We start from the raw sequence: 25,360 nt of genomic DNA, 5'->3' as shown, positions 1-25,360 counted from the left end.
CAGGCATCGGTAGTATAAGCGAGCTGCGGCCCAGACTGTTGCGGAGGCAAAAACTCTGTCCTGGGACGGCAATGCCACTGACACGCCTTCTTTTGAAGAACCAGAGAACGAGCACTTTGGGGTGAGGCTGTCTATTACCCAAGCTAAAGTCTCTGAATGCTGTGGGAGTGTCTTGGCTGACATGTCTCTGCAGCATCGCGTGGCAGTCGGGAACTGTACCACTGGACTGGCAGACAGGGGTGGTGGTTCCAGGGCGGCCGTGGTGCAGCGGTAGGGCGGTCGACCCATGATCGTAAGATTGCAGGTTCGATTCCCGCCTTGCACGCCTATGTGTCGACGTGTCCTTGGGCAAGATACTGAACCCCACCTTGCCTCTGGTGGGAGGTTGGCGCCAGTGTTCGGCAGCGGAGCCGGCATCAGTGTGTGAATGTGTGTGTGTGACTGGGTGAATGGGACTGTGACTGTAAAGCGCTTTGGGCCTTCGAAAGAAGGTAGAAAGCGCTATATAAGTATACGCCATTTACCATTTACCATTCCAACTACCGGGGTATCACACTTCTCAGCCTCCCTGGGAAAGTCTATGCCAGGGTAAGTCCCACTGGGCGGAGGCCCGGGGAAGACCCAGGACACGCTGGAGAGACCATGTCTCTCGGCTGGCCTGGGCGCCATTAGCGTACGTACAAACACACACAATCTTGTTTGCAAAATGTAAAAAAAAAATACTTTTTGACAGTGTGTTGTGTACTTGTGTACTACAAAATCACTTAACATTAGTTAACACAACCAGAATTAATCCATATATAAAAAGGTGCTTGGGATTCTAAGGCCAACTGACCTATTTTCAAAAAATATTAAGGGTTTTAAGTGTGCCTTATAATGTGGAAAATATTGTACAGTTACCTGGTTAGTGATCAAATGAGACTCCTCAAAGTTATGTTGAGAGTCCTGAGTTTCACTTGAAAATAAATTAAGGAGCAGGATGCTGGAAGAGTGAGCCAGCAGATTTCTGCCTCTATGCCACATTTGATCCCAACGCAGTAAAACATGAGCAATGAGGTCCAGAACACCAAGAATAAACCGTCAATTCCTCACAAGCTGGTGCACATTATACACGTGCACACCCAATATATATGAAACAGAACAGCCTTTTAGACACACAACAACCTCTAAAAATCACACAGCATGCACATGGCCACAGACATTCTCACACTTTGAAGCCAACAGTCTGGGCACTGGCAGCATTCCATTCTTTTACTGTGGAAAAACCCGCCCTTTGACACAGAGCACTTTCAACATGGAGGAAGTCACAGAACACCATGTTTCCCTTTTGACAGGAGAAGGAATGACGGCGTTGTGTATACATTCATGGCACTTCTATTAAAATCCTTTAATATTTTTGTCAACACGTAAAGGAATGCAAAATGTTTGGAATAGGTGATGACTGTTTACCCAAAGTAAAATCAAAGTTGTACTCATTTTAGGAATATTTTTCAATGTACCGTATCCACTATAAAAAATTTTGTTAAGAGCAAAGCTAAAATAAATGTTCAAATACTTGTAAATAAACATTCATATATAATATCCAAATTATACCACAGATCAGTCTTCATCAAGGGGCAACACTTTGACTTCTGGAGTGAAGCACCTACAAAATGAAAACTTAAAAGCACTTCACCGAATAACCACCAGGGGGCTTGCTCCATGACTAAACCCTAAAACTTCAACATAAAACAGTACAATTTCACAACGAAAATAACCTTACTTAAAGTCTGTATTTACAAGACTTGTTTTACATCTCTGGCTAATTGCATATTTATAACTTTAAGTGTATATTTTCATTTTCCTTATTTTTTTGTTTTTCGATTTAATCCAAAATTTGCCCACAGATAGGGGCTGGGGAAGCTTTAGTCTATGGTGACCAATTAACCAATTATAGTTCCAAATTCTTAATTTCCTTTAGAACTGCTGCAGCTACTTGAAGCAGCAAGACATTTTTCTAGGGGAACCAAGTTTGATACGTCATTGTATGAATGTATAAGTGATTATTGTAATGTTTTTGTGTACTAGTCTTATTTGATTGTTTGAAATAAACCATTTAAAAAAATTATAATAAGCTTTTAAAATACAGTAATAACATGACCTGCTTGACTTAGATATGATCATAGGCTTGTTTGTCCACCTTTATGTCCATTATAAAAAAAATGGAGGAGTTCAATTATGTCATTTCAGGCCAAAATGGCATTGGCCTTGTAATGCAATGATTTTACCGTTCAAAATCAGAACCTTTTATTACATTTTCAGTACTTTCAAGAATTAAATACTTACAAAATACATTCATCAGTGTGTATGTCATTTGAAATATACAATTTTTTCATCTTTATGTAATTATAAACATTTTCAAGCTCGATTTTACTACTACTTTCCTACTTTAATTGCCTAGTCCATATACACCTTTCCAATATTCTGACAAAGGAAGTTGTTGCATCATCAAGAACAATGAAATAAGAATGGAAGGCCAGTGTATTCAATAGATGCCTGACCTAAGTTGAGGATGTGATGCGACTACGATGCAGTAAACTTGGCTCAAAAATAACAAGACATACTCACATTTACATTGCCTAATATGCATGCAGGGAAACCAAAATGCGGTCTGTTTCTTGGGAAACAGGAACGATGCGATGAGTCAACAAGCTCAATGTGTGACTCACAGCTGGAAATTCACAGCATGAGATGCATTTGCAGAGCAGTACATGCTCCTGAGCGGCAACTAGATTTACATTCTAGCTGCTCTGGGAGAACATGATTTGCAATCTGGTTGTTGAAAAACGAATGATATAAAGGCCCGTACACACCGGGACGAATATTCGCCAGGCGTTATTCGCCAGCGTTTTTTGTGTTCACACCCAGGCGATTTTCGCTGACGATGAGCCGAGCGAACATGCAATTTCATTCCCTGACATTAGATGGCGCTTAATGTAAACAGAAATACTCCTGTACACAAGGTGGCGCTGCGCAACTTTACGATTCTTAAAGTCGCTTTTCACTCAGAAGAAGAGAGCAAGTATTTACGCGCTTGTCAGAATCATACAAAGAAAACATGAATATTTCAAGCATCAGTAGCTCCAACTGGTACTTGGTAAGGGGATATTTAAGAATGTCCGTCATTATTTCTTCGCGGCAGTGTAGACGCTACTTGGCGTCTATCTTCTTCGCTGGTATGTGTGCTCAGCAAGGCAGTTTTGTGTTTGAGCGCCCCCAAGTTGTGTTTTACTGTAACTTCAGAAGCTCCAGACACGTGTGCAAAAGCGCCATTCTCATTGGTCGAATAGATTTCGACGCGTCGAAGAAAAAAAACGAACCCGAGGCGGTTTTTTTTTTTTGACGCTTTGGCGCGTGGCGTTTTTTCGCCTCGGTGTGCACACTCTCATTGGTGCCCTTTGTTTAGTCACGAGGCGTTAAACGTCGGCGAAAATCGCCGGCGAAATTCGTCCCGGTGTGAACAGGCCTTAAGGCAGAATACAAAACCATAAAGTTTGACTCTTCTCTTTGTATGTGTGTGTTGTTCCAGAGCTAACAAGTACAAAAAAACACCTGAAAACAAAAATATTTGCAATTGAAACAACTTTCTAAGAAACGTTCTAAGAAAGCTTTCTAGAGCGATACTAATTTTTGACACCAAGTTATGTTAAAATACATTTAATGGAGGCAAAATTGGAAAAAAAGTGCATTTTCTGCCAATCTGCTACCCTTTAGTAAATCTGTCCTTGTTTACTCAGCAGGTTTTAATTTGTCTTTACAGTTGGTTCAGACTACAGGTGACTGACTGAAACCCCCCTCTCATAGGGGCGTTTTTCAGCAAGAAAACAGAAACAACTCATTTGTGATTGAAAACAAAACATTTTATAGATGGCATGAAAACACAAAAAGCAGAGAGCAAAAATTGATTAGAAATCAAAACAGAAGTTTTTTAGAATAAAAAGTTTTTTTTATCTGATGTTTGCATTATGTTGTGACTTCCTCTCTGTTTGCATATAACATTATATCATTTTTAAAAATAACACCTGTAGTTTTTCTTTGTAAAATAATGGAATATTTTGGTTGGTAGATATTTTTTTAATCTATCGACCAACTTGTGTGGTGAGTCAAAAATGAGATTTTGTTCACTGGGGTTGAGACTTCGAACTTGGAGCATCAAACCACACACAGCTAAATCCATTTAAAGGCTGATGCTACCAATAATGCTCTGCTGGGTGCGTTCTAGTAAAAATATCTCTTTATAAAATCCGAAACACTAATGGTAGCTCACAAAACATCTGCTGCATTATTATGCAGACATTTTTACAGTTTGTATTTCAGATTTGTATTTAGTTGAACTTTGTGTTTGAGCCAATTTCCAAAGAAGATCTTAAAATAAAATCGTCTTTGTTAACTATATTCCATCATTTGTAATTTTTGTTGAAGAAAAGTAAAAGCAGGGAGGAAAAAAACTATTAAACTCAAAAATAAAATTTGGAATGAAAAAATGTGAGATTTTATTTTTTGGCCATATCGCCCTGCTCTACTCTGGACCTTAGAAAATTGTGACTTGGTCTCTACCAGTGACTAATTGTCTATGGTTTGTACAGACAAAGTGAGCAGAGGACAAAGGGGATTTAAAGGACACATAGCATGTTATGTTTACTGTACGTCAAGCGTGATGCCAAAGCTCCCTCATGAAGGCTTTTGTTTTGATATCAATACAAGATATTTGGAAGCACAATATCATTAGGTGACAGAGTTTACTGTATATGTCAGCAGATTCTTTTAGCAGGAGTTGAGCCGCAAATTTAAAATTTATTTAGACTAAAACAAAAATAAAACTACAATGATGGTGAAGAACTTGTGCCATTTGCCAAATATATAAGGCAGAAATAATAAGTTGCATTTTTTTTGCATAGGTTTTACCAGAGATACACAGTCAATGCTTCCATAGCGATGAGGCTAAAAACATGATGGTAGCCTCTCCCACATGTGACGGGAGTGTCTAGTTTATGAACAGATTATTAAACAAGCATTGAGCATCAAATTTAACGAGGCAGCAGATGCAAATTTGACGAGTAAATCCCATTTGGTGTGAATGGAGCATTACTTGGTGGATTTGTTCATAAAAGTTGCACTTCTTTGCCAAAAGTCTGACTGGAGCAAATTATTTTTTTGTTAATTTTTTTTTCTTTTTTTAATACATTTTTTGGCTACTATGAGTTATACTCCGATGCGACCTCCACTCTGAAAAATACGGTAATGTAAAGACTTAGCAATAAAAGGTAACCTATAACCAAATTTCACAATCTGGTAACAATTCAAAAGTGATTTTTTCATTATAAAAATGTAACACTGACACTATGTGCATGCTATGACTCTCTAGGGCTGGGTATCATCAATCATTTCAAGAATTGATTTGACATATTTGTGTAGAAATACCATAATAATCTATATTTTGAAGATATGTATTTTAATCTGATACAGTTCAAATACTGTAAAATGTATTGGTGCAATACTAAACCAATGAGATTGTTAACACCATACAGTGTGTTACATGGTTTCTCGAACAGAGAAGCTCTAACAAAAATGTGCAGATCATTATGTTTTGCTTCTCCTGTGGCGGGTTTCAGTTTGGCTTGCGCTATAGCATTACACTTTCTTCCAGAAGATTTGAGCAAAAATCTGGGTTTTGAACCACAAATGATACCTTTAAAAAAAAGTTTCATTAAAAGAGTTTGGAATTAGCATTAGCATTAGCCGTCCTATGGGAAATTCCATTATATGTTAGCATCAAGCTAGCGGACTTAGTCTTTTACTGCTGTTGTGCGTTAGGTCACTGGAAAAGGAAACGCATAAAAGATGGATCTCTACTTTTATGCATCGATTACTGATTTATTCAGCTTGGATTGATTCAGATCAATGAATTGATTTTATCAACCCAGCCCTATGACGCTCTACAGTTCAGCCTTGACCAGCAGCCACTTGAACTCCAAAAAAAAGCTGGAGACAAAAAGGATGTTGCGGGGAAAAAAGGAAAGGAATAATGACAAAAAATGTGTTACAGACACAGAAACTGACCAACTGTTCACAAGACACTGGCAGACCGACAGAGGAAGTAAAGGTGGGGTGTGGGTTGTCCACTATGCAACGGACAAACTGAGCCACAGAACATCCAGTCCAAGCACACTAAATCCAGCAAAGTCTGGCATTACGACAATCAAATCAGAGTTCCCACACTACACCCAGAGGAGGGGGAGTGTTGGTCAGTGAGGAGCACGTGAAAGTACAGCACTTTCCAAAACAAGCACTGAAACCTGCACTGAAAAAGGTCTCAAACATTCCGACTGAAGTCCTCACAATCAAACGTTTTGATGAGATGTTTTTTTTGAACAAAAATTGGATTCAAAATGAAGTTTTCAGTTGGAGTTTAGCTCCCATAGCTTCCTTCTGGCAGTGTGGCTACATATTCCAATTTGCACAATATGGAGATTTAGAGCGTTGCATGATTTTGCTCTTTAGTAGCACGAGGAGTTTTCTAGAATGTGCCAATTTATGCCTAAACTGTCTTTTTTTTTAATTCTATGCAAACAACATTGAAGGATATAACATATTTCATGACATTTGCGAAGGAAAACATTAAATTATACACATGCTGCGAGAGCTGTACGAAGCAGACATTTTTGATGATGAGCAACGGATTCTTATTAGGATTGTTCTTTATCTTTCACGATATGCAGGCACTCCACATGCTGTGCATCTATTTCAGATATCCTAGGAGAGGGTGCAGCCAAAAAGACAGGCTGGAAGGAGGAGGAAGGCTGAGAATTGAGAAATAGAGAAAGACAAGGGTGGGGGTTGGGAACTTGGAATCGTATGGCCGTGTCAAACAGCTCACCCAATGACTCCTGACAGCCCCACACTGCATCCTCATGCCTTCTTCACAGAGGTCAACAAATGAGGTAAGGAAGAGCAAACAGACAAGAATGAAAGTCTATCAGAAAGCGCCCGGAGGTTGGAAAATTCTGTAAACTCAAACAGAGAAAGCGGTGGATGTTTGGAGGACCGTGGAGGCACAACAGTTTGAAAGGGAAACAAAGACAGAGACGGTGGAGAAGAAAAAAAGAAAAACAGGGCACATGTGGTTTAAATGAATAGGTTAAATGTTTCAGAGAGTGGATGCAGTCATTTACAAAGCACACAATCCCAAAGAGCAGGGGGGGGGGGGGGGGGGGGGGGGGCGTCAAGTATTCTCATAAGGATCTGTAAGCACTCAAAAGCTGCAGAGGTTCTGGCCTGTAGAGAAGGATGTGGGATGAGATGGCTCCATGGGAGCCTTTTGTGTGGAAAGCTGCTGAATTGAATTTCCACTGAGGAGCAGCAACAATGAGACATATTTTCCATTGCAATCAACAACAGAGAAACACTGCCAGTTGCTGTAAATAATTTGTAAAAGTCCCAAAGAAACAAAGTTTAAATAAATGTAAACGCACGTGTTGAAAATAGGGCTCGAGTTGCCCTGCAGCTGGACTCGATTTTTGTTTTTCCTAAACATATGTAACATTAAAGACCAACTCTGATGAAAAATCGTGTTTTTCGACATGTTCTTGTGACATTTTTTTTGAAGACATATATAAAGAAAATTCAGCTCAGCTCATTCAGCATTTTTGTGTATTTCTTTATTCAAAACCATTGTAAATCAGGAGCAGCTTCAAAAAATGTGCTTTTTGTTGCGCCAGTAAAGTTAGGTCAGGAATTGTGAGGGGCTGTAAGATAGAGGGAGGGCGTGTAAACAGGTATCTCAGTAATGGATGATGGGAAGAGGGGTTGGGGTTGCTGTGCACAAACAGTTCCACCCACAACTCAGAGGCAAATTTCTATCCAACTACTACTGCTCTGCAGAAACTATGTATTAGGAAAATGACAAGTTTTTTGGATTTTGCCTAAAGAGAAAAATAAAAAAAGATGACTGGGAACGCTTTTAAAACAGATCAAAAGATGGTTGGAGTGAGTCTTTAAGAGAAGGTGGATAAATATAATAAAGAAATTCATAACTTCAGTTAACAAAAATGCAATCATTTCTATGTAGATATTGATTAACCTGTTGTTTAGTGTGATTGTTTATTTTTATTTCCTTTAATTTAACCAGGAGATATTAAAAATCCCATTTTTGTTGGAGCCCTGGATGGAAAGATGGATGAATGAATGGAGGAGTAGGAATTGTTATACATTCTTTTACATTCAAAAATGTTAACACTTATATTTCCTTTTAGCTAACAATTAAACTGTATATTAATTACATAAAAAATTGTGAAAATAATATACAATGAACTTTAAATTTTACCAACTACCGGTATTTCAAGAAAATAAAAGAATTTTACTGATCAAAGCATCTACAATCACTTTTTAAACGGATGCATTAGAAAAATTGGCTAATTTTAATTAAAAAAATGTAAATAAAATTCTATATTGTATTTGTACACTAACTGTATATGCAGAAGCACAGACATGCGATCTATCCCAAAATAACTCAGTGGGGTATTAATATGCCTCCAGACAGGACTACAACATTTCTAATGGTTGTGACAGCAACAACATGTGAAGTGTGAAGGTGAAGTCTATTCTGGTACCACAAACTGACACCCCTGGAAATTTAACGAAGTAAAAAGGTACGCTGCTGAGAAGTACTGCAACGAATTTGATGGTTCAACTGCTGAGATAAAATAGATTTGTCCTCGGACAGATTTAAATATGAGCACGCCAAAGTCTGTACGGCTAAAAGTGTGGAGGAGAAGTCTTTGCCCACCACATTTGAAGCTTAGATTTTTGTCATAAAACTAAGCCCCCCCACCCCCCCACCCCCTTTTTTTTTAGACATTACAAAACATATTACAAAAATCCCCAGTAAAAAATTGATATAAATAAAACATAACCAAAACAAACATAAAAATATGTTTTTAATCAATGCAGACTGGAAAACAATTACCATGCCCCAAAGCTCATTCCCACATTTGCAACTGTCATTAATATGTGAAACAGATGGAACTTCAAAGCTAAAAGGTTGCAGCTCTTTGCTCATTTACCGGATTCCACACATTCATCAGTTTATCATGTGAGCAACGTGCGAACTTCCGAGAAAGCAGAGCAGGTCGCAGTCAACTCAGACTTGTGTTTTGGTTTGAAACGGCTTCACATAACCCGCCGCCAATGACCTTGTGCTGCAGCCGTTGTGACAAGAACGGGCCCAGACTGCAGCCGTGGGGTCTTTATGAGAAATAGCCTGCCCTCATATTACTGTAAACCGGCATGCTGCCCATATGAAGATGATTAACGCTGAGGATGGAGGGAATTTGATTTCCAGGAAAAGAATGGAGAGGCTCTAAATCTTTGCAAAACACACCAAAAGGCCAAGAGAAATGCATTCAACTCTGCATATCCATGTGCATGATCACATGTGCAGATGCTTAAACTCTGCAGAGAAAAAAATCCACTAATGCAGGAAATATTTCTACTTAGTGACGTTCAATTGATGTTATCTTTACTAAAATATAATCAAACAAAAAAGCTTCTTTCATATTTTTTTAAAGCAGCTGTTATCAACTTCCACAGGGGTGTTGTTTTGAGGAAACAATTTACCAAATGTGCAATTTGAGAGTTGTCACTTACATGTTTGCCTGTAGTGGGGTCTCCAGGGGGCAGTGACCCAGGGCTGAGAACAGGTGAGCTTGCAGGACTGCACAGCTCCGGGAAGGGGTTTGGGATGGCTGGGAGAGACGACGTTCTGAGCTGCAGCTCCTCCTCTTGTAGCCTCCTGAAGAACAGATCCAGCACAGAGGTTTGATGAAATAGCTCCATCTTATTCGTGGGTACTAATGGTTCTATGAAGGGATGTCCTCATCACGTTTTTTTGGCCTGGATTTGATTCGGAGACATTTGATTTTAAGAATCTGCCAATACAGAGTCCCGATCCGATACTTTTGAAACACATTTAAAAAATGATTGAAATTTTAAAAAAAAAGATCCAGCTTCAATGATGATGAGCATTCAACACATAAATGAAACCTTTTATTCATTTAGGATGTTTTTGAAACTTTTTTCCCCCCCAGATCTTGCACTTTGTAGACGGTCCCTTGGCAGCTGTTTCACTGCCATCACTCTGTCGGCAGCACAAAGTTAAAAAAAAAAAATCTTTTTTTTTTTTTGATGCCTTTGTAGGTCGTATAAGACAAAATGCAAGAGACACTTGCTGTCAGTTTTAAATGTTTATCAAAAGAATTATTGAGCCCAGAAGTCTGAATCTGAAAATCTCTTGCTAACCTTACAGAACTTTTTCTGTGCGCTTCCTGCTTCCTCAAATGCATGCCGTATTCTGCCGCGCTTTATGGCTCTGAAATGCCCTAATGACCCATTCATGATACTGTCAAAAAATGGGCAGATGGCTGGTTCCAACTGCGGCAGGTTATATTAGCACAGCTAAAAGTCTGCAAAGCTAAATCAGCCTCAGGCATGTATGGATGAAAAAATGAGCATGAGAGCATCATAGAGGAACTGAGAGTAGTCAGGATCAAAGACAAAACAGGGTCAGGAAATCAGAAGATCATGTCTGGATAGAACGCTCAGTAAAATAAAAAATAAAAAGCAGAGTGGCACAAACAATACTTCGCACTGAGTGAGGCTCAGTGCAGAGCTTAAGTGCACTGTGAGTGACTGCAACTGAAAGTCAGGTGTGTGGCGCCGGGGTAGCTGGGAGATGAAGTGTATTCAGAACTCTGGAAACTGCTCCTGCTGTTGACCAGAGGGGGAGACAGAGCACTGACTTCTGACAGATATGCAGACTTCTAGTAGAGTATTTATCTATAATAATGATAATATACAGCACTGATCATGGTTATGAGAAAAGAATATATAAGGGATAAGGTGATATGTTTTTTTTAAACTATTTTGGGACAATACTGATACAAATTATTAGTAGTAAAAATGGCTGATAACGATTGTTTACGTGTTAAAAACGACAGCCCTAGTGTGGTTTGCATAGCCAATTGGATGAATGGGACAACGCTAGAGACAGAGAGGCGCTGATGCATTTGAGCCAAAAACCAAACTCAAAATCGGCCTGTCAGATTATAAAAAGTCTGTTGCGGATATTCTTAAAAATAACATATCAGCGTTAATAATCAGACTGGCCAATAATCAGTCAATCCCTAAAGTAAATATGATACTTGATCCAAATCCCAAAGTATATATCAGATCATCATATATCACAAATCATATATCTGTTAGGGGTTAACTAACTAATTATGATTCCTAAAATACACGTATATCCAATCCTTGATTGGGATGCAATATCCGATTCCGAATCAGTCTGAAACTATGCCTGTGTACGAATTCCCACCCTAATCCTAAACTACTAACACACTATATAGTGCTGGACGATTTAGTGCCGTGGATTTTAAAAGCAATTCGGACCATCCTCACTACTTAATTTCTTTAAACGGCGAATGTGACGTCATCGATTTCACGAAGGGAAAAACTAATTGACATGAACGTTTTGCGACGACCATTCATGAGTCCACTGTGTTCTGAAGATGAACACATTGATATTTTATATAAAAAATACATTTTAATACATTTTCTTTGCAAAAAATGTTTAAACGTAATGCATTTTGGTCTATATTTACCAATCTAGTGAGCATCCATGCACACTGGGACTTCTGGGAAATTTCTAGGGCACTTGACTTTGGAATTGTAGATTCGGACAGCACTACCAAATGTCGAACGCACTATATAGTGCACTATGTTGTGAATAGTGAAAGAATGCGGACATAGCCTGTGTGATCAGGCCTGATTTCGGATCACGTGAACGGATCCGGACATACCTAGTTCTAATCAAAAGCTACAAAATGTGACCTGACCGGGGGGGGGACCCTTTTGAAAAAGTGAAATGGGAAAACTTTCAAAAAAGACGTGCTGACATAAGTGAAAAGGGAGCGCCCAAGAGATGATTAGAATTAATAAAGATCTGTTGGACTGCATTCAGCTCGTGTCTGTCTCTGTCTGATCTGGCCATAATTAACAGTCTCAAAAGCAAGTGGACATCAAAGACCCCCCGCAGCCTGCTTGCAGCTTTTGTAATATTTATTCCGCATAAAAACTTAATCAATGCATTGCTTTTGAATTAAGCAGATGCTCTAATAAAGATTTCACAGATAGGTTTGCTTATTTTTTTAAACGGGCAGATCAATTTGGAAGACTTTGTGATTAGGACAGCCCTATGGAAGCCTCTCTCTCTTTCTCTCAGTCTCTCTTTAGAGCCCAGTGAGTTCAAAAGGGATTGGGCCTTTTGAAGTCGTCCCCTATGAGCTTGAGAAAAGGGTTATCCAGAGGTCAGTCATGCATAAAAAAGAACTTGGGTGCCTGCGTCAGTTTGAGAAAGAAGGAGCTCATAAGAAAGAATAGTTCATTACCTGATCAGCCCTCCTTTCTGTTATACAGTCTGAGGGCGAAAAACGAAGAAAGCGACACCAGCTCCGCTTTGAACCTCCTTGTGTGTAGCGTTTGCATGAAATCGTGTGTGTGCGGTGTGTGTGTGTGGAAGGTTTAGCTCGCCTTCACTTGAGAGAGACATCAAACTGAAACAAATGAGAATTTTTACCTTCCTTCACACACGCACATGCTGGTGTCTGAAGCAAAGACTGAGTGACAGTGCAGAGCGGGGTCATTCATGGGTTGCAGACAGGAAGCAGCAAAGAAAAGGAGGTTTTTTCTTTTCCCCCTCTTCAAATTGTCAGAAGTGCACAGACAGATGATAATATGCAGCCAAAACTTTCTCTTAGGGGGATGGCTAAAAAAGAAACTGCGTGACAGCAGTTTAAACTTTCTTTTTCAGAATTTCATGCTAAGGAGACGTTAACACTGTACAGATTTCCTCATTTTGTTTGGCTAAAACTTTTACCACATACTTTTTGTTAGTGCGGTCATGTGATTCATTTTTTTATTAATTAATCTAACTAATCTGTTTTCAATCTAACTTTTTAATTGCTGTGAAAATCCTCATTTCGAGGTATTTTCTTTTAAATTTGTGATCTCAAATCACAGTAAAAGAGTAATATACAATTGAAAAAGTGGCTTTATATTACAACACCATCAAGGAGTATTTTTATTTTTTTCTTTGAAACAAACTTTAGCTTCATCTGGACAAAAACAAGCGCTAAGAGGTGAACTTTCCCACGATGCATCAGTTCAGAGAGACGGTTCACGTCTTACCGCTTGTTTTTATCCAGATGATGAAGAAAAAGGTTGTTTTAAAGAAGCCGGCGCAGTGATGCAAAACATTAAAGCGATGTGACCAGAACTCCTTTTTTAGGCGTGTGGATTATCAGTATTTAGTCCACACCCAGCAGCCAATCAGAATCGAGTATTCACCCAGACCAGGGTATAACCGAAATGAATGGAATTTGCAGACGCAACTGTCCAATGTAAAAAAAAAACACGCTAACTTGTCTGTAACTAATTAATTAAAGAGATCATTTGACACCCTAACATTTTTGCAAAGTGATCAGCTCCAAAATCAATTTCAGGAACCGTACTGCATTCAGATTAGTATTTTCATTCAATTTCATTAATTTCAATCAACAATAATCAGTAATTAGATTTATTTGTGTGCAAGTGGCCCTGATTTGATCTAAAATCGTGGTAACCAAGGTTTTTCTTTTAAAAATTTTGTCTAACAATCTACAATTTTTACTAGGAGGAAATATGTGAATGCCCTGTCCCTGAAATAAGCAAAGGTTCCTCTACAGGAATCATAAATTTGTTTACTCATAACTCTATAAAAAAAAAATCATGTTTATTCATAAAACAGATATCTTGTAAAATCTGCTGCTTTGCTGCTCCTGAGGGGAAGGTTTCTCCCACTTCCTTTTTTTAAAAAAGGCCTGCAGCCTAGTATATATATGCTGTGCAAACCTGTGAGGCAAAGAGTGAGTTAAAGTCTGGGAAGTGTCACAAGAACAGCAGCACTGAAAAGTGTGCTTGAATAATCCTCATCAGTCTGAAATGGAAAAGTTCGGATCTGCCAAGGAACTTCCTAGATGTGCCAGCTGAACTGAATAACAGGGGGATTAAACGCTTTGATCAGAGAAGTAACCAACAGAGACAAAGTAACTTAGATTTGATTCATAGTGAAGGCAGGTGAACCTTCAAAAAGAGCTACAGTCAGTGCAGGTCTGGGCCAGTAAGTCGGACAAACACCGTTCTTCAAAAAATGCCGCAAAACAAAGCAGGTGACGTGTTATTTTACAGCACCTAAATGACTTTTGGAATATCAGAAGTAAAGAAATTACCATCCTGCAAAAGTGGCTTTAATAAGAAAACGGTTCCAGTTCCATGAACCGACTGTCTAAGTCTGTGTATTGAAAAGCAATAAAGAACGGCTTATAAAAGAAGGGAGGATTAAGCCGTAGTCACATGCACCCGTACAGGGGTCGACCCTTACGGGTGCTTAAGAGTTTTTGGATTGTCCGGCCCCGTGGAGAGCCATAGGCCAGAGCAACCACATCTTAAAGGGAGCGCAGGTGTTTCTTGCAATTCCCTTGGGGCTCGTGCGATCACCTTAACCCTTATGATATTTTGGAGGGACGTTCACCTTGGGAGTGGGGTCATCTGGACCCCACAAGACAGTGAGCTCAACCTTTCTCTTCAATGATTTTTGATCTTCACTGGTGTCCATGAAATCTTCTACACCTTTATCCAACTTTGTCATGGTAGGGATTACACGTTAAATTTAAGGGTGGGGTCATCTGGACCTTACAAGATAGCACAAGGGTTAAAGGACGTCATAAAAGGGAACATACCATCGTCGTGTGGGTGATGAAGGCTGTGTCACACATACACTACGTCCATTTTGCACATTTTCTTGTATAAAATTTTGGCCTTTCGTGATAGATGCGTGATATACGTCATTTAGAATCGTTTCTTGCGTTCGTCATTCGTTGATGTGCGCAACTGTACATCGAGGGTTTTGGCAGACGGGTCTGTAGGTGAATTTGGTTTTGAGCAGTTCAAAATTTTTGGTCAGTTGCGCAGTTCATGCGTATTTCACATCTTTTATACCCAATTTTACGTAACCTTAGGAAATTGTGTGTGATTTTTGTGAGATGCATATGCAAATCGTTGGCTTTTCACGACCGTTTCATGCATGTCTAACAGACTTTTCACGCATGTACCACTATGTATAACTTTTATATTGTGCATACAGCGCATATGTGACGTTCAAAATATGTAACTGATGTACACATCACTAATAAATTGCATATAAACAGGACAATAATCACACACGGTTCAATGTTCTACGTCTGTTTACGTGTTCTTTTTCGTGGATTATTCGTACTTCTTCTGTAGTTTTAACGTGGTTCATTTGCAATGCATCCATGAAAATTTTACGTAAAGACCACAACTTTTATCCCTTTTTCCACGTATATTTACATGCGATCAATTTTCCCTTTGCGCAATATGTTCAAGATGCACGTACTAGCTGTGCGACACGGCCTTATGTGCACGGTAAAGTATTTATAGTGTAGTTGTTGCACAGAGCCCCTATGCAGCACTCGAGCAATTAGCAAGGTGCGAGTACAGGGTCTTTATTGACTGCACACACAGGACGTGGAGGTGTACGTAAGTGCCTGTAGGACGTCCGTAGGATGGTCACACGAACCACCATCTGATTGTCTAATTTAAATTCTAAAAGTCAGGCTGTGCAAACTGAGGGCACACTTTTCCCTGAACAGCACTAACGGGCTCTTTACGCAGTCTGTATTCATGGAGTTTGAAAACATGAAAAATCCGTACGACGCGCCTGCATTTCATGTACTTCACCCTTACTTACCCTTATGTGAAGTGTTTGCCCGCAAAATGTCAAAGGAAAAAAATCTGGATTAACATTTCGGCTCTGACTGAGTGAATTACCTACGACACGGATATTTCCTGGGGTCCATCTACGGGCCCCGGCTTGCCAAATTGACCCATTCGGGCAGGTGTGACAAGACACAAGAACAAAGCACAATTTGACCTGCTTCATACGTGGGATTGATTTAAAAATGGGTAATCTAGAAAACAGTATTATTAGAAAAGTGCCAAATCCTATAAATCACTCCCTGATTAATATTTTTCATGCTTTTTTGCACAAAAACAAACTTGCACCATAAATATTTAGCAACTGTATTTGCAGCTTTTGGCTTTCCCTTTAAGACTGTGTATTTTTATCAAAATTTGAATTTATGGGAGAAAAACAGTTTTTAATTTACCTTAAACTGAATTTTAAGCAAACAAGGTATTAAAATGACTTTTTTTTTTGCATTGAATTATAAATTGCAAACTACATTTTCAAAAGCCATGACCAAATTCAACGTTGAATTTTAGATTGCAAAATACTTTTACATTTGATTGGCATCAAAAACCCATGACAATTTAAATTCAATAGATTTAGCTTTTTGACTTAAAATGTCATTTTACAATTTTAATATTGAATTGTACTTATTTTTAGATTGAATTCTAAATGGCAAAATGCATTTTCAAATTGTCAATTGAATTGTTAATTGAGAATTGAATATTACTTTAAATCATGGGTGGGGAAAAAACTTCCATACGAGTGGGAATGACGTTGCTTTGCTATGCAATTTGCCTTAACGTTCTTAAAATGAGTCTTGTTTATCTTTATATTGGTTTGTTTTCTAACATTTTGTACAAGTGTGCATTTTTCTCTTCGTGCAAATGAGGTGGATATTAGGAGAGAAACCATCAATCCTGGAGAAAACAGTAAAGCAGTACGGAGCTCTGCACTAACCTGACAGCGAGGATGTGCATGGGCTGTGACCTTCTGAGGCTGGTCCTGGGCAGATCTGCTGACAGTGAGGAGGAGGAAGGCAACTCTGGGGAAGTGTGGCTTAACACCTGTGGCTGCTGAAGCTGCCGTGCCTGGTTGTGTTGGATATGATGATGGTGATGATGGTGGTGTGAGGAAGAGGACTGTCCATTATGTAGGAGCGGAGTCGACTCTGTCTGCGGACCGCTGCAGGAGGAGTACAGGCTCTCCAGGGAGGAGTTCATATCATTCACCAGGGCCTCCAAGTCCACGTCATCCTCTGAAAGATGAAGGTTACATGGACGTATAAATTTATGCTATGCGAAGTAAAGAGCTGCCTCTTGATCAAAAGAAGTAAACAGTTTTTTAAAGCCCCCATTTAACTTGCTCTGTAGGGTTTACAGAACCTAAAGTGAACAAAGACAAAAGCAGGAAGTACATGCATAAAGAGGTTTTTCACATTAACGGTCTCTATAAGACCTGCAGGCATGTGTCTGCACGTGCACATGACCACATTTACTGATAACTTAGTAACCAGTGCCAGAACGCCTAATCAGAAGGACTTTCTTGATGACATTCATCATACTTCCCAGTAAAACCTAATCTTCACAAGCATCAGGTACACGCACGAACCTGCCCGCTACACTCTTCAACTCTTACCGGGGGAGCTGAAGCATCTGCTTGAAATTCACCAGGAAACTTTCAACTTAATATTCCGAAAAGCAAGACATTTTCCAGAGGACGAGGCTTCCTTCAAAGGCCCCTTGAAAATCCCCGTGGCACTTTTAGATTCAGGAGGCAGATTCTCTGCTGAAGGGAAACCTGCTTAATTGCTTGAGACTATAAAAGTTTCATTATCAGAAAAAAAAAAAAGAACATGTCTTACTTGGCTCCATTTTCTGTCGAATCACAATTTGCAGTGGGGCTTTGTCTCATTATTTATAATAAAGAAGGCTCATAATTTCATCAAATGCTTATAATTCACAATACTGTTGCGCTATCGCCACTAGGGGGAGACAAAGCTCTCAGTGACTATAGCACCCACAACTACAAGTCAAAAAAGACAATTCTGTGAATTATTACACATATTTGCACACATTACAAACTGATAGTCAAAAGAGGTTGAAAATATAATACCAGATTATAATCTGCAAAAAGAATACAACAAAAGCAGACTGTTTTAAGGATTTGAGCTTTCATAATTGCATGCCAAACAAAAGAATTCCCATTTTTAAAGACGGATGAAGCATGACAAGGGCTAGATGGCTGCTGTTGCATACCACAGGTCTGGCTGCGGGACAGCTAGATCATGCAGGGTGGTGAGTTGGTGAGTGACATGTCACTCTAAAGCTGCTGAATGTCCTTGACGTCAGATGAAACTTGGAAGCACGAACACCAGAAGTTTATACAAAACCTCAAAACAAAAACAAAAAAAACAAATATACAAATATACAAATTCATATTATATATATATATATATATATATATATATATATATATATATATATATATATATATATATATATATATATATATATATATATATATAATAAATATGCACATGAGAAAAAAAATTTTTTCCCAGTGTGGAAAGAGTTCTTTTAAGGTATGTTTGGGGAAAAAGGGGGCACTGAGTAGCAGGAATGTGGGCTCATAGAAGGCCCTTCATGCAGCAACATGGCTCTGTTTCAAGCTACCAGCTTAAACATAAGCGTCGTGTTTGGGGAGCTTTCTCCGAAAATACGTGTTAGTTAGCTGTATGACGAGTGCCGGGGGATCGCAGGTGGTTAATCTGGAGGTATAAATAGTGACAGGTAAACTGGAGCAGCTACTTATAGATAGCTTGAAGAGCTAAAGGGCGATCTGCCAAAGGACACGAGGGGCAAGCAGGGCCAGGCAGAAGGCTAAGCATAAAGCAAGACAGAAGAGAAACTGCCAATCAGGAATGACCATCAAAAATTTTAAATGTGTGAGGAAGACAATTTTCCGTTTTTTCTTTTTTGCATGTGAGTGTATCACCCACCTGCTTGATGCAACCTGTTAAGAAAAACTACATCAACAACAACAAAAATAAAAAAAAATAAAAAACACCTTTACTTCACTTTTGTCAGCCAATTTTACTGAGTGAGAAGAGTTTCCCTTAAGCTACTGAGGGAAATACTGTCTGACCTACTTTGGTCCCTGGAGGGGATCAGCAAAGCTGTTTGCATACAATGAAAGCCATGAACTTACATAGGGACGTAGGATTCGTGCGTCACTATCAGTCGGATGATCGCAGTCGCCATGTCACCATCGGGTAAACAAAGGAACGAGTCACACTCAAGAGAGATTGATGTCCCTGACGACCTGCAGGTCAAGCAGTGGGGCAGGCCAAATTCGGACCAATCGCTTTTCTGTTTGACAGAGTTCAAGAAACAGACTTTTCCTGTAAGTCAGCCTTGTCGTGTGATCGCAGCACAGATTTTCCGCTATGGAGGTCTTCAATACGCACAACATCACAGAGACTGAAGAACTACCATAAGATTCTTAGCCTGTTCACTTTTCATCCGGGGTGAAGGTTCAAGAAAACCTGACCTTTTTCTTCTAATCACCAAATACCAAGAATGGAGGTGTGCGCGTGAATGCAAACATGTGTGAAGTTGCAAGAGAAGTGAGAGAAAAAAAACGTTTGAAGTGCGTTGGCAAAACAAAATAATAATAAAAAATCACTTAATCAGGAGATCCTTCTTCTGAAAAACGACTTTCTTTTAGGGAGGAGTAACTATCAGATTAACCTCTGCATTAAAATTTTCTTTTAACCATAAACCTGAATATCTGACTTTTCTTTATGAATTATTTCAGCTGTGAAATTCATACTTTGTGCATCAATAAAAGTTTTTTTTTTTTCAATAAATACATTTCTTAACCAAGTTTTAAGAGAAAGACCCGGCAAGAGACAAGATGGTGCCTGACATCATCGGCTAGAAGCAGAAATTACACAATTTACCGTAACCATAAAGTTGTTCAGAATTTTAGACAAGACTGTGATTTAAGCCTAAAACAGGAAACACGTAACAGTAAAAATAAAGTTTTTCATTTTCGAGCGATTTGGGGGATTTGGAGCGATTTCTATCGTTTTTTTAGGACATAGTCTCTGCAGAGCGGCAAAAGTTCTTTAGAAATTCATGTAATAGGTGGGACTGTTAACATTCCCACTTTCCATCAGTGATCTGTTTCCACCCTCTTCCGCTAGCTTACCACCCCTCAACCCCCCCAGCGGTGTAACAAAAATGGCGAGCAATATTGGAGCTATCCAGACGTCCACTTTTGAGCCCGATTCTGGCTCAGACAAGCAAAACTAAGCTTTCCATGGATGCATTTGTCTATAAGTGGATGCATCACTACAGATAACAGCAGGAAGCGTGTGGCCTGACGATTGTATTTCCTACATCACAACTACAAGCTTTTTCCAACTGCATTTTTTGGTCTGCTCCTGATTCAGAACGATTGGAATAAAGAAATACTCAGAAAAGCAAATTTGCACTCAACTTGCTTTATTTAATTCCTCTATCGCCACAAAAATGCTACAAGAACATGTTAAAAATACAATTTTCATCAGAGTGGGTCTTTACATCAATCTACACTTTGGCCCTAACTTCACCATCCCCATATAACATTAACATTAGAGCTGCACGATATAAGGAAAACGTGTGATTTGCGAAATTAGTGATCAATAGTGCGATGACGATATAATTTGCGATACATGAACAAATAGCCAAACATCCAAAAACATCATTTCCTTTTCACTGCAACAGTCTAATTTAAATAAGAGTCAACATAACTGAAATGACCCTCGTCTACATCTAACATAACAGGAGTCCATCCGATTGGTCAACAACGTGAAGGCGTCCATCTGATTGGTTAAACGTATAAAGGGATTTATTTGATTCGATAATTCTTCAAGCTGCCACAAGATTTTTTAAAAACATTTAAAGTTGCTATTTATTGCAATTTTCTGCCATCTTTTGCGATATGCGTATTGCACTGCTTGATATTGCGATAAAGTTAAGATTAATTGTGCAGGCCTAATTCACAAGGACAAAGAACTGGACGTCCTAGTTTGGCGTTTCATTGTTTGAACTCCACACAGCCCAAACCCATGAGTGAAATCTGCTCACTTCTCCACTCATATGTTTAGGCCTAAGTTAATCACCTGCAACCAGTTAAGGACTGAGAACTAATAAGGGCTTTGTAAGTAAAGAGCAACAGTGTCAACTAATACATATGCATCATAGCTTTATGTACATTTCTTGATCATTAAGGGTTTCTTTAAAGAGGTAATAGAATTTTACCCCAGAATATACTCTGTACTTTTTTTTTTGTTCCCTCTGGTTCAAAACAAAAAGGAGGGGTAACTTTCTCACAGAGGAGGGGAACGATGGGGTAGACATGTACAGGACACCCAGTGAAAACACACACACACACACACACACACAAGGCGTGGGAGGGGGGATCAACAACAGCCTCCGATTACAAGCCCAGCAGAGGGTTTTTCCATTCAAAGAGATCAGTGGGAGTATCGTCGGAGCAAATACAGTGTAAAGCGTGGCTCTGTGCCGCTGAGTACAATACCCCCGGTGACAGCACACACACACACGCACACCCACCAAGGGCCAAGCCTCCTAATGGGGTGGGAGAGTGTGGGAGGGTCTGAAGGAAAACAAGGGGTGAGCGAAAGGGAGCGCAGACATGAAAAGAAAGAGGAGAAAGGAAAGTAAACAAGGAGGGACCGACACGTTTGAGGAAAACCATGGGAAGGATAAGGGGGGGGGGGTCTTCCAAAGGTATTTACCTTCATATGACATGGATGGGGAATACTGTATTTTTTTTCTACAGTATACCAACGTTGGGATATACTTTTTTTTAATCTAAAAATGACTTTGTCATTTCTTCTTTAGGCTCTCCATTTGTTGCACTTCTCCAGGAGAATCCAACACCCCCGATTATCGGCAGCAGCAGGTTCCATTGACCTTCTGCTGCTTTGTCTGCGGTTTGGGAGCACTCAACACTCTCTTCATGATCATGCTGCTGCCTGCTGCTGAATCCAGTTTTGCTGCGAACACCATTTTAGTCCATTTTTAATTGCTCACCACACACCTGTTAGCTCAGATTCGATCTCTACCCCCAAGGGTTCTGGTCTTGTCCCGACACCCCGGTTGCTGAGATGATGCAATCTGTCGGAGGGCAACAAAGCCTAAAGGGCCTAAAGCTCGGGTGCTGAGGAGTGTTAAGAATTGTGGCCAACTCTCCTGCTGCACTGATCTGGATGTCAAAATTCATCACGTTAGCTGTACAGGTATACTTGCCTCTCAGAACAGCAATAGAAATATGGAATGCAGGATTTTTATTTCCAGGTCACATGACATGACCGCTGAGCCACTGAACCAGAGTTCAGTCTTCCATAAACAAAAAACAATTTAACTACTGTATTTCCCACACTACAGAACGCGCCAGCGCACTGTCGATGAATGGTCTATTTTCTATTTTATGTCATATATAAGGCGCACTGAACTATAAGCCGCAACAAGCTAGACAAAAAGAGTCAAAGATAAATCCGTCAATCAGTCAGACTTTAGTCGATAACCTGCAAAATCAACTTTTTTGAGCTTTTAACTGTATTATAATGTTAATTGCTCATAAAAACAACAACCACAAAGCAGTGATCCATTCACGCATTTCTGTTTTCACCTAAAAACTTGCACTCTGACCACCAGGGTTCTCACATTGTGATGTAGATAAGTGAGGAACCACCCCTTCCAGAAAGAGTCTGCGCTGCCAGAAGCCCCCCAAGACTAAAACACACCCACTTTCTCCACTGAGCTAGCGGTTATCGGCTAAAATGCTTTCCTTTTTTTTTAAAAGCACAACCATCTTTGCAAAAGTTTGGATGGCGTTTTTTTTTTATCGTTGGGGAAACACAGACACGCTGCCGAGCCTGGCTCTAGGTCGACGTCATGAAATGAGCGGCCCCCACAAGGAGCGAAAGCCGGTGTGTCAGAGATCAAATCATTTTACTTCCGGGTAGGGAAATGAGCTGCAAAAATATCCCATATTGATCAAGTATCAAAAGTTAAAAATATGTGCAAAATTATGTTACATTAGGAAAAATCATGAATCAATTTATCAATTTTTTTGAAGCAAGTGAAGTAAAATCATTAAAAGTCAATTTTACTCCTCTATCAGGATTAAGAAAGTCCTGATAGAGGCCCTTTCAAGCCTGTAAAGGCATGTTATAGTCCGGAATATATGGTAATCTGTCATGACTGCCGCTGCCCCTCCCTCTCAGCGGCCGCTCATCAGGTCTGATTCTCCTCACCTGTACGCCTCAGTATTTAAGCCTGCCACGTAGTCTCAGTTATTGCCGGAACGTCTAGCCTTTTTGCCTGACTACCAGCCTCGTTGTTGTGATTTGAGCTGAAGTTCAAGTTATTAACCTTACGCCCTGTCAATGTTAACGCTCCAGGTCCTCAAGCCAAACAACTACTTACCTGTCACGCTTCCAGAGACCAAGCATTCTGCCTGCTCGTCAGCCGACGCTCTCACTCCGTGTCTTTCTCCACAAGACTGCTATTCCAAGTCGGATCCATCCCAAGAATCTCTCATTCCCGGCTCTGGCCTCTAGAGGACTTCTTCATTCAAGGTTTCCACGCTTCACCCCCCCTCTCGCTTCTCCCTAAGTGACTGTTTTTCGACTCTCCTCTCAGCCTGCTGGCGGCTCCCATCTCTTGCAACGCCCTCTGGTGCCTATTCCGAGTACTGCAAGCTCCAGCTCCCCAGTCTCCTCAGCCCAATAAATATTAAGTTACATTCCTGGGTCTGTCGTTTTTGGGTTGGTCCCCAAGATCCTTCCTGACAGAACGTTCCGGCCCCAATGGACCCAAAGACAGCTCAGGAGTTCCAATCCCAGGTTGAGGGTGCCTTCAGGAACTATGATCTGCGGATGGCTGAGTTTTCTTCAGGTTTACGTGACATAACTGAGAAACTCGCTTCTATGAGTGTTTCCCAAGGATTACCGCCCTCTGTCACTGTGCAATCCATCAACGAACCCAAGATGAATCCACCAGAAAGATATGACGGAAATCCTGCTTCATGTCGGACTTTTCTCTGTCAATGCGAACTGATTTTTTCTCTTCAGGAATCTTCTTTTCCCTCAGAAAAATCTAAGGTTGCCTATGTAATTTCTCTGCTGACTGGCCGGGCGGCTCAGTGGGCAACAGCTGAATGGACTCGTGACTCTATCATCTGTTCCTCATACAGGAGATTCTCAGAAGAGCTCAGGGAGATTTTCGACCCAGTAAAACCCCATAGAGAAGCTGCTCGACAGTTAACCAAGATACGCCAAGGGAAAGAGACAGTTGATGATTATGTCATTCGTTTCAGGACCATTGCAAGTAACAGTGAGTGGAATGAGGAGGCCCTCTACGACATGTTCTATGAAGGTCTGTCTGACAACGTTAAAGATGAACTGGCAGCACGTGAACTTCCAAGTCGCATCAATGACTTGATGTCCCTAGCCGCTCGCATTGACAGACGCATCCAGGAGAGAGGGAGAGAGAGACCACAAAGATCACGCCCCGTTTCACATGAACAGCAATCCTGTTTTTTCCCCAAGCAGTCAGCCCCTTCAGGCTCAAGCACGGAGGAGCCCATGCAGTTGGGTCGCACCCGACTCTCCAAAGAAGAGAAAGATCGTCGTTTCCAGCAGAACCTGTGCTTTTACTGTGGCTCTCCTGGTCATCATGTCAATAACTGCCCAGTAAAAGACCAGGCTCAACACGAAAGGAGGAGACGTGTTTGAGCCTTTCTGTGTCCTCCTCCTCTCATCCCAACCCAAGAACCAGAGCATCTTTTCACGTCAAGAATCAGGTACTCACAGAAACTGTTTTTATTGATTCAGGGGCTGATGGCAATTTTATGGCAGAGGCGATTGTACAAAAGTGGGGTGTTAACGTTTCTTTGTCTCAGCAACCTTTGAGTGTCAAAGCCATTGATGGACATGTGATCACTAACAGTCTTCTTGTTACAGAACCTGTTAAGATGCAGATCGACAATCACACTGAAACTGTCAGATTCCACATCCTCAGGAATATTGACCTACCCGTTATACTAGGACTGCCTTGGTTGCAACGTCATAATCCTCAGGTTGATTGGCTTACAGGACGAATCCTGACCTGGAGTACTGACTGCCACAGAAACTGCCTTGGTGCCATGGAAACCCCATCAGTCCCTAGCCAGAAAATCATCTCTATTGAAAAATACCCTGACCTCTCTAAAATACCCACCCCTTATCACGACCTTAAGGAAGTGTTTAATAAGGTAAAAGCTACCAACCTACCTCCACATCGCCCTTACGACTGTCCCATTGACCTCTTGCCAGGTACTTCTCCCCCCCGAGGTCATTTATACTCTCTGTCGGTCCCTGAGAGAGCGGCCATGGAGACGTAT

General features: G+C 40.3%; 1 protein-coding gene across 4 annotated transcripts in view; it reads right to left on the bottom strand.

Moving 5' to 3' along the window:
• The window catches only part of grb10 (growth factor receptor bound protein 10), a 96,361-nt gene that overhangs the window by 36,421 nt on the left and 34,580 nt on the right, over positions 1–25,360 (bottom strand). For all 4 annotated transcript variants that reach the window (XM_011485039.3, XM_011485040.3, XM_011485038.3 and 1 more), the window contains 2 exons: positions 16,859–17,156; positions 9,685–9,829 (listed from right to left, as the gene is read on the bottom strand). In XM_011485039.3, the coding sequence (XP_011483341.1) occupies positions 9,685–9,829; positions 16,859–17,156 (443 nt within the window). The remainder of the gene's footprint in view (positions 1–9,684; positions 9,830–16,858; positions 17,157–25,360) is intronic.

This window comes from Oryzias latipes, chromosome 16, assembly GCF_002234675.1.
Source record: "Oryzias latipes chromosome 16, ASM223467v1".
In the NCBI taxonomy this organism is placed as follows: Eukaryota; Metazoa; Chordata; class Actinopteri; order Beloniformes; family Adrianichthyidae; genus Oryzias; species Oryzias latipes.
The sequence above is the reverse complement of the archived record's forward strand: the minus strand, read 5'-3'. Positions and strand labels throughout refer to the sequence as shown.